General features: G+C 47.2%; 8 protein-coding genes across 8 annotated transcripts; 1 reads left to right on the forward strand and 7 right to left on the reverse strand.

Moving 5' to 3' along the window:
* The first annotated feature begins 292 nt into the window (after positions 1 to 292).
* LY89DRAFT_640949 (uncharacterized protein) lies at positions 293 to 2,122 on the forward strand. The gene is made up of 3 exons (XM_018211688.1): positions 293 to 624; positions 682 to 1,881; positions 1,929 to 2,122. The coding sequence occupies exons 1-3, from the start codon at positions 498 to 500 to the stop codon at positions 2,084 to 2,086; spliced, it is 1,485 nt and encodes a 494-aa protein (XP_018074094.1). The 5' UTR covers positions 293 to 497; the 3' UTR covers positions 2,087 to 2,122.
* Positions 2,123 to 2,444: 322 nt separating this feature from the next.
* Positions 2,445 to 3,536, reverse strand: LY89DRAFT_640953 (uncharacterized protein; the record flags this gene model as incomplete). Its single annotated transcript, XM_018211689.1, has 2 exons — positions 2,445 to 3,385; positions 3,437 to 3,536. The coding sequence occupies 2 exons, from the start codon at positions 3,534 to 3,536 to the stop codon at positions 2,667 to 2,669; spliced, it is 819 nt and encodes a 272-aa protein (XP_018074095.1). The 3' UTR covers positions 2,445 to 2,666.
* A 1,010-nt stretch (positions 3,537 to 4,546) lies between these two features.
* On the reverse strand, positions 4,547 to 5,045 carry LY89DRAFT_731000 (uncharacterized protein; the record flags this gene model as incomplete). Its single annotated transcript, XM_018219533.1, has 2 exons — positions 4,547 to 4,923; positions 4,976 to 5,045. The coding sequence occupies 2 exons, from the start codon at positions 5,043 to 5,045 to the stop codon at positions 4,547 to 4,549; spliced, it is 447 nt and encodes a 148-aa protein (XP_018074096.1).
* Positions 5,046 to 5,499: 454 nt separating this feature from the next.
* On the reverse strand, positions 5,500 to 7,017 carry LY89DRAFT_640955 (uncharacterized protein). Its single transcript, XM_018211690.1, has 4 exons — positions 6,485 to 7,017; positions 6,302 to 6,424; positions 5,715 to 6,240; positions 5,500 to 5,657 (listed from the first exon to the last, which is right to left on the reverse strand). Exons 1-3 carry the CDS (start codon positions 6,723 to 6,725, stop codon positions 5,813 to 5,815), a joined length of 792 nt encoding a protein of 263 aa, XP_018074097.1. The 5' UTR covers positions 6,726 to 7,017; the 3' UTR covers positions 5,500 to 5,657; positions 5,715 to 5,812.
* A 1,039-nt stretch (positions 7,018 to 8,056) lies between these two features.
* Positions 8,057 to 8,705, reverse strand: LY89DRAFT_682613 (uncharacterized protein). The gene has a single exon (XM_018214536.1). It carries the CDS (start codon positions 8,697 to 8,699, stop codon positions 8,379 to 8,381), a length of 321 nt encoding a protein of 106 aa, XP_018074098.1. The 5' UTR covers positions 8,700 to 8,705; the 3' UTR covers positions 8,057 to 8,378.
* A 1,002-nt stretch (positions 8,706 to 9,707) lies between these two features.
* Positions 9,708 to 10,157, reverse strand: LY89DRAFT_731003 (uncharacterized protein; the record flags this gene model as incomplete). Its single annotated transcript, XM_018219534.1, has 1 exon — positions 9,708 to 10,157. One exon carries the CDS (start codon positions 10,155 to 10,157, stop codon positions 9,708 to 9,710), a length of 450 nt encoding a protein of 149 aa, XP_018074099.1.
* Positions 10,158 to 10,554: 397 nt separating this feature from the next.
* On the reverse strand, positions 10,555 to 11,214 carry LY89DRAFT_779656 (uncharacterized protein). Its single transcript, XM_018222316.1, has one exon. It carries the CDS (start codon positions 11,066 to 11,068, stop codon positions 10,577 to 10,579), a length of 492 nt encoding a protein of 163 aa, XP_018074100.1. The 5' UTR covers positions 11,069 to 11,214; the 3' UTR covers positions 10,555 to 10,576.
* Positions 11,215 to 11,556: 342 nt separating this feature from the next.
* LY89DRAFT_459576 (ankyrin) lies at positions 11,557 to 13,691 on the reverse strand. The gene has a single exon (XM_018207674.1). It carries the CDS (start codon positions 13,402 to 13,404, stop codon positions 11,677 to 11,679), a length of 1,728 nt encoding a protein of 575 aa, XP_018074101.1. The 5' UTR covers positions 13,405 to 13,691; the 3' UTR covers positions 11,557 to 11,676.
* Between the last annotated feature and the right edge of the window lie 127 nt (positions 13,692 to 13,818).

Below are 13,818 nucleotides of genomic sequence, written 5' to 3' on the forward strand. Positions count from 1 at the left end.
CCGCATTGCGTCAAAATATCGACACTTCCTTGTAGTCGTAGCTTCTTTATTGGCAAGGGGTTCGGGGGACGGAGTCTTGAAGGGATTGGATCGCGTTGGTGGTGCCATTCTGTTAAGTGATGTGTATTGTTGATATTATTGTTGATCGCGAAAATTTAATTTCGGTGTTTTTGGTCCGTGCGTAGAGAGTAGTGTCAACCACTGTTGCTCTGAGCCTGGCTGCTTATATAATCGTGGAGAAAATGACGGCAAGTGGGCCGAGCTTCTCCTCGCTCTCCATTACCCCGGTTGAAAACGAAGATCAACACTTCACTTCCACGGCATTGTTCCCGCGCACTATGTACATAGCTCAATTGAAATCTTCTTCTTAACATTTCCCTCCCGTATCTCTTTCATATACCGTTCTTCTATCTGTATCTCTCCAGGTATCTTTCTTCAAACCATTGACTACGCCACAGGAACGAGTATTGAGCAATCCACTCTTGAACTGCTTCGCAATGGCACGCGTTATCTCCGTCCAGGAAATCTCCAAGCACAATATACCCGAAGACCTATGGATAGTGGTTGACGATACTGTCTACGACCTGACAGAATTTGCCCCAGAGCATCCAGGAGGCGCTGGTAGTGAGTCTTCCATACCGCATTGTGCTCTCAATCCAGCACATATCTAACATTCAATAGTAATACATCGATACGCCGGACGAGACGCCACCGCTTCTTACAACGAAATCCACGCCCCTTCCCTCATTAAAAACACTTTACATCCCTCGAAGATTCTTGGAACACTCGATCCCTCCTCCATAACAGAAGAATGGGCGAAACCTCCCCCAACAGTCTCGAAGTCCTTCTCTCCAGACGCGAAACCACCTCTCGATACCTTCATAAACACACACGATTTCGTATCTGCCGCGCGACAGACCCTTACTCCGAAAACATGGGCTTTCTATTCTAGCGCCGCCACGGATCTGAATACGAAAGCAAGGAACACTTCCGCATACGCAGATATTGGCTTGCGGCCAAGGGTTTTGATAAATGTGAAGGACGTAGATACCTCGACAAGCATGCTGGGGCAGAAAATGAATGTGCCGATATTCTGCGCGCCTGCTGCTATGGCGAAGATGGTTCATCTTGATGGCGAGAAAGAACTAGCAAGGGGATGTCGCGCGAAAGGGATACCGCAGTGCGTTTCTACAAATGCTTCGTTCCCAATAAACGAGATTTTTGAGTCCGTTAGTGAGAAAGGGTTGTACGGAGCTGAGGAAGGAGAGATGCCGTTCTTCTTCCAGCTGTATGTCGATAAGCAGAGGGAGAAAAGTGAGAAACTTCTACAGCAGGTGGAGAAGTTAGGTGTTAAGGCTGTGTTCGTCACAGTTGATGCTCCTGTGCCTGGGAAACGAGAGGCAGACGAGAGAGTGAAAGCAGATGAAAGCTTGAGTACACCCATGAGCGGAGCAAAAGCGAAGAACGATGCGAAAGGAGGTGCTTTGGGGAGAATTATGGGCTCATATATCGACGCTTCACTATCCTGGTCCGATATCTCTTGGCTACGAAAGTCGACAAAGTTACCAATTGTCTTAAAGGGAGTTCAGACAAACATGGATGTGAAGAAAGCAGCGGATCTAGGAATAGAAGGAATCCTGTTGAGCAACCACGGCGGCAGAAGTTTAGACACCGCTCCACCACCAATATTGCTCTTACTAGAACTACAAAAGAACTGTCCCGAAGTCTTCGATAAAATGGAGATCTTCGTAGATGGCGGGGTAATGCGGGGTACCGACATTTTCAAAGCCTTATGTCTCGGGGCAAAGAGTGTTGGTATCGGTAGAGGTTTTCTGTACGCCCTCAACTACGGTCAAGAGGGCGTGGAGAAGTTTATCGAGAGTAAGTCGAGTTGATCTAGCTTCACGACGTGATACTAATGAGAACAGTTTTGAAAGATGAGCTTGAGACGACGATGCGGATGATAGGTATCACGGATTTAAGTCAGGTTCATCCTGGGATGTTGAATACGGGCGCGGTAGATCATCTCATTCCGAGCGGAGAGGAGCATCCTTATGCCAAGTGGAGACCGAGGTCGAAGATATGAAGAACATATAGAGTTAATATAGATTTTAATTGCTATTCCGTTTGTGAAAATGTTTCATCACCAGTACTCCAATGTCGCTTGTAGCTGCCTGCCTAGAAACAATTCAACTATTAGATGTTGAGGAAGTTTCCTAATTGCCATCTGGTCAGATACCAATATCTTAGATCCTAGCACTCGCGAACATGATGCAGGGTAGTCTCCGAGCAGGGAAATTTATGACAAGCTGACAGATGCTTGCACCCATTTAAGCCAGATAGCTCAAGGACGTTGTTGAAGATACCGATCAATATTTAACCGAGTAGTTGGATTCATTAATCCCGATTGTCAGCTTTACATGTGCGCTCTATTTACTCCTGATATGTTGGCGAGCCCCTATAAGCGAAATCTTCACCTCAAGTCTCTGCCGAACTACCTATACGACCAGAAGTTCCCAACAACAAGTTTTGTGATTTTGGACGTGTAAACATGCATAAGACCCTACCAGAGCTTCACAGTTTCACAACGAACTTAAAGTAAAAGATCCTCGATCTGCAAAGATCCCTTCCTGTAAGATTTCATTCCCCACATAGTAATCTGATAATCACCTCCCACAATTCTTCGTCGAGCACTTAGTAACCTCATGAATATACCTAATCATCCCCCCCTCCACCCTCACAACATTCGTACTCGACGTCCCATTCGGCTTCACCTTATCAATAAACGGAAAATCGTTAAAGATATCCACGCCCCCCACCTCCTCATCAACCACATACCTGCGATTCGTAATCTTAAACGGCTGCGGGAACTGCGGCATCTTGCACGTATTGGCCGTTGACCCCTTGCCCGCTGTATACGAGCCGCCTTCCAGACGCGCACAAGGAGTGCCGTAGGGGACCTTGACGGTTCCGTCGCCCCAGGAGTCGAGGTACGCGTCTCCGGCGGCTTGGATCACGGCGCGGGTGTCGCGCTTGGATTCGGGGATCGTGGACCAGGTCTCTTGTTTGTTCCAGTAGAGTTGGCCCGTGGCGTTGAAGGCCCAGTCGCCGTCGGTCGTGACGACGGATTGGATGGTGGTGATTTGGTCGGCGGTGAAGAGCATTCGGGTGTGGATTACGTAGGGAGGTTTGTTTGAGGCTGAGACGAGCTCGGTGAAGGTTGCGCATTGAGTGGTGTCGTAGAGGCTGCGGTTGAAGTCGATGGTGATGGCTTGGTTTAGAACGCCGGTCTTGATGTCCATGATTTTGTCGTTCTCTGCGTAGCTGATGTTGTTGGCCACGGCTGGCATAGGACTAGTTGGTAGCCCTGCACCTTGTGCTTTGACTGTTTGGAGAGTTAACTCTATTCAAATTAAAAGTATGGCAGTGTACTCACTATATGCTGCCGCAGCGTCCTGCAGCATTTCTCGAGTACATGCTGCTGAAGCTTGAGCTGCCAGGCCCAGGCAAAACAATACGAACGAAGAGGGAATCATGACTTCTTTTGTGCCATCAGGAATTTTAAAAGTCCAAAAGTATCTCAATTTTCAGCGAGGGCTTCCTCCTTTATGAGTCTTGTTTTTGCCATTTTGAAAGAGGGGCTTTCGAAATCCATCTTGGCTCCTCTCTCTTTGGTCCATATTCTCCGGCCTAAATTATTGCGGTAGTTGAATCATATAGTTATAGTACCATTGCGACTGTTTAGGGCGAGGAATTTCCGGTTGTAGTGCAGGCTAAATTTTGTCGTGGTATTTTTGACGTTGCCGATCCCGGATACGCAACAGGCTGGGACGGTGCCTGAAGCGCTTTTGACAATCTGATTGAGTATCGGTATTGGCAGTCATACATTCATAATATACTTGGCTGTAGGAGATTGGGTAAATCTCAAAGTTAAGAGAGACGTAATTCAGTCACGGGCTCACAGCCATCTTCCAAAAGCTAGGTAAGTACCCTTCTAATCTTTTAATTCAAATACCGCATATCTTTCGCAACTTCTCTTGCTTGTCACTGGCCGATACAATGAGGCGGTTACTGTTTTGTCGATGTCTACTAGCTGAGCGGTCTTCTGCGCTTCTGCATAGTCAATCTTCGAAAGTGCAGTCGTGAAAGTGATCGCATTTCGATCCGAGAAGAAGACGAGGGTTAGAGACTAGCTACTTAGTTGATATGTCGAGTTCTAGGCCAGATTCATATGTGATATGTGAGTTTGTTGGATCTGGAAGTCGAAAGCCAGCATGAACCTTGATGTTACAGCCGAAGAGAATGATCAGTCTAAACGAGTCTGCATACTTTTATGCTCATAGATATAAAATGTCAGTATTTTAGGTAGTGGTCCATAGATTCTGCCCTCATCAAAAGGTTCCGTTTCGGATTTTGGTAGTGATCAAAGTTGGGTTCATTTCCGTATGCTGTGATCTCGCAAAACATCTATTGTATGCGTGACATTGTACCATCACCAAAACGACCCATAATCATCACTGCAAAGGTGTCGAAATACGTAGACTCTCTAGGTCTGCTGGCTAGACCCGCTTATCATGTGACGTTCTAATCTCCTCTGTACAGCTTGCCGCGCCCATGCATCAAAAACGAACTTGCCGCCAACGCCCTCAACATAAACGTATCTCGCCTCTCTTGGAAAGAAGTTCCTGATCAGCTCGTGGAGCTCCAGGGGAGGATGACTGCGAGTCCAGCTGTCAATCGCGCAGATTGGCTTGGGTCGATGAGTGAAGGTTACTTCTCTGTACTTCTTGTAGACCTGGTAGAATCGTTTGCAAGTCAGCCCGAGACATACGGCATTGACATGGTCACGATTCATCTGCTCGAAGATTTTGACCTTGAGTCCTGCGGGAAGCCTCATAATGTAAGTATGCTGGTCGTGGCCTACTAAAAGTCTCAACCGTAAGTATTCAAATTGGATGCAGAAGTCGAGATTTACCAATGATTGTCATGCTACCGAGCACTACCTGACCAGATCCGGTACCGTTGGTGCCTTCTTCTCTCTCCATTGCTTCGTCGAAGTATGTGAGTACTCCGAGATCCCAATAGAGAGACCCGGAACCTGCGATACTTTAGAGGTAAGCAGGAGAAGATTGGTTGAAAAGCTGAGGTCCTCAACGACCAGACATTTCAAGCCTGATCCAAGAGGAAAAGAAAGTGTTTAAATACATGCTTCTTACCAGACACTTTTAGAAGGCTCAAAGATATTGGAAAGGATAGGAATGCCTGAAGAGCTGTGGTAAAGTCTCTGTATCCTCGCATACAAGAAAGGATTGCTTCTAAAAGAGGTGCTGGAGCACTAGCTCACAACAAAGAGACAATCACATGTGTACTCATGTTGGTATTGGCGATTTCCCACAAATTCCTGGAATTCTTTAATCACTATTGGTGCTTAGAAACTCTCAAAAGAAAGCTATCAACAACGATATTATCACTGTGCATTAAAGGAAGCAAAATTCTTAGCTGTGCATTCATTGCTCAACTGATGTGCTTGCGCAAATGGTATCAAATCTTGTTCTTGAAAAGCTATCCTGCTGAAGATGCAAAGATCCCAAAGGATACAAACAATACCAGGATGTTGACGTGGAGGTATCATAAATCCATTTTCTCCTTCTTGTGCACTGCATGTGGTTAGTGAGCTTGCCACTCTTGCTCAGGTGTAATCACCCTGGGCTCACCCTCAGCTCAGTCAAAACTTGTCCGAGTAACTCAAGCAATCCACCTGAGCGCCCTGCGATACCCTGAGCCAAGATACGGAATATAAAATCTCGTTCCCTTAATGCTCCGGCTCGTCTTCTCCTTGCGCAACAGTATGATCAACAGCCCACTTCCGGATACTCTCGTAGTTCCTGCACACACGGGGCGTGGAATAGTCTGGCCATGGATCGCCATCATTGAAAGGGAAGCGGAATGCAAAAATATTGACGTCGCCCTGGCACATAACGAATTGTCGTAGGGCATCGATACAATGGTCCAGGTGGCCTGTCAGGTCGTGCACTGGTGCTGCTGTGTCGCCTCCAAGAGGTGCGTAGTGCGACTTGTAATGAGACTGTCGTAACAAATCCAAGCAATGTAGCTGGTGGAAGACTTCTATGGCTACACGGAAGCCTCGTTTCCCTGTCGCTGGGTCGGTGATCTCTAAGGCACCGTTCGGGTCAAGGTTCATCTTGATCATCTCCTCCCGGGATACCATCGTGTCGCCGACTTGGGTTGGTGATTAGCATGAGCAGGTATGAAGTGAAGCCTTCGGCAGGATCGGACATACTGCTATTGGTGATGTAATCCCATGATGCATCTACTTCTGGTCCCTTCCCTACAAATGGCCCTTCAGGTACTGGCGGCAAGTCGAATTGTTTGATCTCGTACTTGATTGCGCTTTGAGCAGGTACTGCAGACTGATCTTAGTGCATGATTCCTCAAACAGAAACTCTCAGATGGTTGAACAAACAATATGTGACGGGTATTGAGTTCGACTGTGTCGATAATCGTATGTAGAGTGACAGCGCCAAAGAGCCAATAGAGATCGATAATAGGACAGCATGCGCGAACCAAATCCAGCGAGGCCTCAGCTCTCGTAATCTGGATTCTAAATAGACCTTCTCTGATTTCCAGACTCTTCCAATCGCTCCATCTTCCCCGGTCAACGGCTCCGCCTCATCAAGAGAGTCATCGCGATACACTTTCGCCATAAGGAAAGAATAATATATTGTAGAACTGAACGCACACCAGGTGCCAAGAGAATGGAAAATAAATTAGAAAGTAGAAAGCGAATTTACAGAACGAATGGAATGCAATTAGAATCCGAAGTTTTTGTGACAATGCTCGTTTCAAGGGGGATGTGCGTGCATTGATGTCTTGGCCGAAACAGTAGATGAGTGAGAATCACATTTTACCGCTTGTGTATATCGGCTAACATCCACTGAAACCGTAGTCTTCCTCAGCATTCCTGGCCATGCTGAGCAGATTCAGTTTGACTTGTGCGAATGGATACGTTGTTTTGATGAGCTAGTCTCAGAAGCGAGTGGTTCTGGGCGTTACATTCACGCGAAATGATAAACAATTAATGGGTTGTTATGAAATCTCAGGCCATATGAGAGGAAGAAGGAACCCGTACGTAAATACTCCTTTTAGATCGTGGTCTGAATACTTGAGATTCAAAAAAAATGCATAATCACGTGAGAACGTCTCGTGACTGAAATTATGATCATGTCACAGAGATCTAAAGAGCTCGCTATATGCCGAATTTTTAGTAACCTCTTTATTAAACAGGATTCATAACTTTCTCTCGACGATCTAAGGAGTAGGAGTGAATTCCTGGCAAGGAGAGTGTAGCCGGGGCACACAGGAGCTGAAAATGGATTCGCATGCTCAGGCTTTACTCCTACATGCTTACAAGTGCCTTTGGCTTAGGCATACTCACCCTTACCTTAGGTTAAAGTAGCAGTTGCTTATGTCAACAAGCTAAACTAAATCTACGAAAGAGAAAACTGATCTTAAGTGTATGAGTACCCATGAGTACCCATCATCTAAACTTGTAAGAGCTGGGCAAGATTTTTGGCTTGCGCTTTGATCGTCCTTGCGCTCAACAGAGTTGGTCATCCTAGGTGGACTCGGAGAGTGGAAGAAGCAGATTGCCTTATCCTTTCCTGGTATCGAAGTGGGGTGCACACATCGATAGCCTTGGAGGTGAAATTATTGTTCATGGAAGGAGATGGCAGTTCAAAGAGAAACGTCATCCTTGGTAAGTTGTGCTAGCGGGAGTAGTGAGTGAATCCAAAATGTAATTCTGTTGAATTTAGCTTTGCAGTCCAGCGTTGCAGTTTCAGACTCAAGGTATAAGAGCTGCACACTTCACAGAATTTTAGATTCTCTCCTTATCCGGATATTCTTCATTCCTGTCAAGTGTTGATTTATTGAAACTGATAGGTATCACACCCAACTTTATGCCTGGCTAGAGAAGAGGTATTCTGTCAGTGATCTCAAGTATGTGTACCAAGAGCGATGTCGAAACCTCTTGTGTGTAAAGGCTTTCATTTGCCGAACTAGCTGCACACCAAAATAACTAGTCAAGAGTAGAAAACTCAGTGAATGCCAAAGTTACTATAGCATGATCGTATGATTGCGCCAGTCAGACCTCGAAGTCTCGACCCATTCCGAGTACTGATGAAAACCATGAAATCATATCGACCATTCCCAGCCAATGCAAAGAAAGAAACAAATTTGATTTGATTTCTTATCGTCAAGCCATGAGAAGCTCGTGCATATACTCGCATCCCAATCGTTAATGTTCTCCTGCGCCTCGTACATCTTCATCTCTTCCACCAGTCCCAGTTGCTCGAGATCTACGAAGACCGGGAAGGAAGATCCTCTACCATCCTGAATATACTCTCTTGAAGTCTTTCAAGTCCAAAACTGGAGACATGTGGTATCTCTTCGCATCTCTCGAGGGTGACGAATTTCTTGATTTCAAAACAGAACACAAGGCCGGGGAAGAATGACCTCAAGAGCTGCCAGAGACACTTTTTGATCGGGTCATAGAGACCTTTTGTGGTGAGGTGGACGGCACCATGTCTCTCGCGATGAATAGGATAGAATGCCTTGCATGTCATACCAAGACACGTCGAGGGAGTCGGGTCGAGGAAATCGAAGATAGCGAGCACCATATCCTTCTGAAGAGTTTGGAGGGTGAGTTTCTCTGCCGAAGTAACAAGGGCATTGCTTGTCGCACGCACCCTGGACTTCTTTGACTCGGTTTCAATAACTATGTTGGATTCCTCGATCTTGAGCTTTTCCATCAACTCCACGAGGCCGTTTGCTTGCACATCCGCGCTTTGCTGCGTGACCTGCTTGTTGATCTTGAGGGCATCGTCCTCTCTAGTGGCTGTTCTAATCATTCGCATAGCCGGAGAGGTCATTGTGACGTACTAGAGACTCGGTTGGGAGCGCGTCTTGGGAAGGTAAGTCGTGGGTTGTTCTTTTTCGAAGTGTGTGGTGTTGTAGCCTGATGATGAAAGGATATGCTTGTTCTTGGTTTCTTCTCCTTGCGTTTCTGTCGAAAGATTGTTGAAGACAAGTTGCTGCGACAGTATGACTCAGAAGAACGATCTTGATGTAATATAGTGAATACCTTGTGGAGGAGATCAAAACAACCTGGAACCTTCACGCTAAGGCACGACTACACGTGATATCATGTTACACAATGTCCCAAATGAGGAGAATTTTGGATAATAGTTTTGTCCCTGAATTGTATCATAAACATGGGTTTGGGGACTTATGTAGGCGAACGAGGAACCCCGGATTTATTATGTGTTACGTTGTGATCCAGCTTAGAACTGTCCATGCAAAAAGCTTCACTTTCAAAGTTTGGACCAAGGATTCCGCCAATGATTCAAAATCGTCTCCTTTTCCTTTTACAACCAGTCAATTACTATGAAGAGACTTGTGCTGCAGGATAATCAACTAAAGTCAACCTTTTACCACTACATCCAACGATCATCTGCTCTCACCCATGACCATCAATAACCCAAACAAAGAGCCATTTCATCCATCAATGCGGCACAAAGCACGTCAACCCCACAAACCCATATATCGACCTTGTTGCAATACACACAACCTTTCCTCCTCTCCCTTCCTCCCCTCTCTCCAACATCATACCCCTCCCCCCATCGACCTCAATGCCACGACTCCCAACCCACCCTACCATTCCTCCTCCTCTCACTCTTCATCTCCGCACTATATCTCAAGCGATCAAACTGTCTCCACCTCTCCCTAGAAACAAACTTATTGAAGAAGCCAGAATAGAGCATCCCCTCATGAAAGCCCTCGAGGAGAACCGAAAGCCGAATGCCATTGCCGGATTCCTCGCGAAGATTGACGATTGTGGGTTCGGGGCGGTAGATTTGGTAGAATTTCCGGTTGGCTAGGGCTAGGCAGGTGGATGAGGCCAGGTCGAGGTATTTGGCGATGTTGAGGTGGAGTTCGGAGGGGAGGGCGGAGAGGCTTGGTGGGGTTTTCTTTGGGATTTCTTCGATTTGGTTGGGCTGGAGCTGAAGGTCTTGGGTGGTTACGCCGGAGGTTTCGTTGGCGGTTGGGTTGGAGTTGTTGCGCGAAAGCGAAGACATTGTGTTCGATATTGGTGCTATGCTTCGTGATATGGAGCTTGGGGCAGCGAGAGTGACAAGGTTCAGGATGAAGAGGTCAGCGGTGAGATTTGCGCGTTGAAGTTGTGGTTGATGTGGCTTTGTGTTGCGCAGCTTAGATGCTTAGATGCGTTGCAAGAAGTAAACAATCCCTCGGCTAATGGACATAGATCGAAACTCGCGTCAAAGGTTGATTTAGGTGGTGGAAATGTCTGGTAAGATCTAGTATAATCACATGGAGATGGACAGGAAACCTTTGAGAGGGAGAAAGAAATGGAGAGCTTGTAGTTGAAGTTCATCGATTGTTTTCTTGTTATAAATTGTCCATCGCGAACCCCTTTACAAGAAAGAGTCTTCCCACTGTCGCCAAATGCCACCGAAGCGCAGCATCTTCGTCGATATCAGAAACCTGCCACCGAAAGTGTCCTCCCTCGATATTGAAGCATCCAGTGAGGCCATCGAGAAAGTGGTATCGTATGTGGACGCATCCAGAGATCCTCAAGAGTCTGGTCAGTGGTAAACATTTCCCAGTCTTCGCAGAAGATCAGTCCAGGAAAGAAATCCTTGAGAAGGTACCATAAATAAAAGCCGTTCGGTTCTGATGGGGCAGATAGCCGAACAATTCCATGGATAGCTCGATGTACTGGGTAGAGCTTCTTGCATGTAAGACCAAGACAGGTGGAGGCTGCGGGATTGAGGTAATCGAAGATCAGGAGTAGAATCTCGGGAGGTAGGGTAACAAGTGTTGCTGGACCGGCAGTGCTGACGGACTCTGAGACTTCATTGGCCTTAAGTTGAACTTCTTGGGCTTCAACTGCAATTTGCGTCTCGATCTTGCTGATCTCGTTCAGGGTGGTTCCGCCAGAGGACTTGCTCTTTGAAGTAGAAGCCATGATGAACGGTGTGTTGATTCAAGATTTTGTAAGAGGGATTCGTAGATTGAGAGGGTTTGACGATTGTTGTTGAGCTCTGCTGGTGTCTTGAGGAGAGTGGTACTGGTGATGATTCGTATTGAAGAGGAAGTATTCGGAAGAGGTCGCACAACTCTTCAGCAGATGTATCAGGCTCGAAACCAGAAGCAGAGAACGACAATCTGATTTTGGGGGGGATCTTGTGGCAGACTACGGAGAAGCAAGAGCGCGAATTTCGAAAAGAAAGGATGTTGTCGGTTATAGCGTCGATTCACTTGAGGCACTAGTCTAAAACCCGCTTGATATAGACTTACGAAGCTGAATGACTTGAACGGCATCATTTTCAGCTTTACATACGCGACTTCAAGACCTGACGATGTCTCGTGCAGCCAGTCACTCACATTCATACTTAGAATTTGGAAGAAGAAGTTGCTCTCGATATGTCACTTGACCTTTCTCCCCGTCTCACACGCGCAAGATATCCCACCAAGGAGTGGACAATCAAGAATTTCATTGACAATGTTACGTACCTACTCAGAAACACAACAGCAAACAACCTACAAAAGACCGATCCAACTCCGAATACAAACCTAAAGTTCCCTCTTTGCCTCATCACCCAACAAACCTCTCCAAATAGCCTGCTTCTGAGCAACCCGCTCCTCCTTCCTCATCCGCTCCCACCAGGGTTTCCAGCCCGAGAGCTCAGCTTCCTGTGCAAGTTCACTCTCTCGAAGCAGATCTTGAGGCGTGGAATTATACATGTTACGCTTTGTCGCGAAAACGGTTCTCACACCAGGCTGCTCGAGCCACCAATTAAGTAGTGCTTGGTTGGGATCTCTGAAGCCGCAGAGATAGTGGAGCGCCGTGTTACCATGCACGTCTGTTTTCTGGACATCGACGATTCCACGTTCCCAAAGAAACCTTACCACGTCCATCTGAGCCTGAGGGTCCGTTTTCTTGTATTCGTGGTGACGGCCTTTGGGTGGACGATGGGCGTGAGGATCGTTTCGAGCGTGCAGATCGCGAGTCTCGTGTATACTGTAGTGGACAACTTGAGAGTGACGCTGCACTTCCATTGCATTTTCTGGCATGCATGCAATGTGTAGTAACGTATGGCCTAGAGCGGTGACGCCTGCATTCTTCAGCGGGGTGTAGTCGATGATGTGCTCTAGCATGTTGAGATTTAGGGTCGCGACCGCGAAATGGAGTAAGTGGACTCCATAAACAGGCGTCCTCAATTCGAAGTTGATATTGGGACGTCGTGCCAAGGTCTCCCATACTACGTAGTCGAATTCTTCATGCTGGGTGATGACTGCCATCAGAGGAGTGACACACCTCGTTGGGTTGGACAATGGCATGGTGTTTGGCTCGAAGCCGAGAGCGAGCAGATGATCCAGCATGTCGAGATCCCGTGCCTGTAATGCAGCATGTATTGGACTCGAGACACTGAGACTGCTGGGTGTAGGATACGCAGGGACGAAGAATTGTGGCGTCATCCAGAAGCTCGTGTCTGCCCCAGCATCTAGGAGCTCATCCAAGATCTCAATTGACCCGCACCTAGCAGCCTCCACAATAGCAGGTATCGCCTCTCCGTGAGGATAGAAATCGGCTGGTACAAAGTCCTGCTCACACCAGAAAGGTGCCATGCCATCCCAGAAGCGATCTTCGACCTCTTCCCATGTCAGCGTCGAGAGCTGAGGCAAGTCCATCCGTTCCAAAAGTGCTTTTCTGCTCGCCACATCTCCACAAAGATCTGGAAAAGATGGAACAATTGGTCTAAAACGAAGAAAGAACGCCGAATAGTTCTCCATAACCCAAGTGGGAGGCCCATTGGGATTTGCTTCTGCATCAAGCAGTATATCAACATTCTCAGGAAGCCCCGCTCGAATTGCTTCTTGAAGAGGGGTCGTGATCCCAATCTCACTTTGACTGCTTCTGAAGCAAATCGGCCAGAATTCCGAAGTCGGCCGAGGAGACAATGGAATGCGAAGTCGTTGTCGACGTTCAATGTCAGCTGGCGATTTGGCTGTGTAGAATAGACTTCCTTCTTGCAGTGTAGCTTTGAGGATTCGTGGATCTGGGTTCACAGCTGCCAGCATCAAGGGAGACAAGGTCTCTTGGTCGCCAGGATGCGTGTATATGTCAGCGAGAACGAGCTCATCGTCAGTTGTTGACTCCTCAATGCTGTTGAGAAAGCGTGCAGTGTCGTCATCTGCTTGATTGAAGTCATCGTGCTCTGCCTCCTCGTCAATGTCCGTAGGAGCATCGCCATCAATTGATTCCGCAGCCAAAGTACATGTTGAAGCAGGAGAAGCCATGACTACCACCTACCGTATCTTTCGCGACCTACCGGATTATAATGTGGATTGGAGGTTGGGATGAAAGCGTTGGAGTTTGGGAGAGAAGTGAGGCTGCGTTGATGCCTTGAGCAGGTGGAGTCACCCGCCGAATAGTCAGCAGGGGTCTAGCCCTATCCTTTCATGATGTCTCATTGGTGCTTGGACGTATGTTAGATATAGAAATATATGGAAAATAGGAATTTGAGTCCGAAAGGGCCAATTCAGGCCGAAGTGGCATTGACATAAATGCAGCTTGGTCGGGAGAAAAGGGCGGTTGTGCATATGATCAAAGCGAGCTCAGGTTGGGCGATGGTCGTCGAAATGCCCAGCGGCAATTATCTGTCTCGAAATGTAGATCAAGGAGGACGTTTGAATTGATGTGACCCTCTTGTG

This window comes from Mollisia scopiformis (genome assembly GCF_001500285.1).
Source record: "Mollisia scopiformis unplaced genomic scaffold LY89scaffold_7, whole genome shotgun sequence".
Lineage (NCBI taxonomy): Eukaryota > Fungi > Ascomycota > Leotiomycetes > Helotiales > Mollisiaceae > Mollisia > Mollisia scopiformis.

Coding starts and splice junctions, on each gene's coding strand:
- LY89DRAFT_640949 (XM_018211688.1), top strand. CDS start 498: ATGGCACGCGTTATCTCCGTCCAGGAAATCTCCAAGCACAATATACCC. Junction 625..681: donor GCATCCAGGAGGCGCTGGTA/GTGAGTCTTCCA, acceptor AACATTCAATAG/TAATACATCGATACGCCGGA. Junction 1,882..1,928: donor CGTGGAGAAGTTTATCGAGA/GTAAGTCGAGTT, acceptor TAATGAGAACAG/TTTTGAAAGATGAGCTTGAG.
- LY89DRAFT_640955 (XM_018211690.1), bottom strand. CDS start 6,725: ATGGCGAAAGTGTATCGCGATGACTCTCTTGATGAGGCGGAGCCGTTG. Junction 6,425..6,484: donor CTCAATACCCGTCACATATT/GTTTGTTCAACC, acceptor ATCAGTCTGCAG/TACCTGCTCAAAGCGCAATC. Junction 6,241..6,301: donor GGATTACATCACCAATAGCA/GTATGTCCGATC, acceptor CACCAACCCAAG/TCGGCGACACGATGGTATCC.
- LY89DRAFT_682613 (XM_018214536.1), bottom strand. CDS start 8,699: ATGGTGCTCGCTATCTTCGATTTCCTCGACCCGACTCCCTCGACGTGT.
- LY89DRAFT_779656 (XM_018222316.1), bottom strand. CDS start 11,068: ATGGCTTCTACTTCAAAGAGCAAGTCCTCTGGCGGAACCACCCTGAAC.
- LY89DRAFT_459576 (XM_018207674.1), bottom strand. CDS start 13,404: ATGGCTTCTCCTGCTTCAACATGTACTTTGGCTGCGGAATCAATTGAT.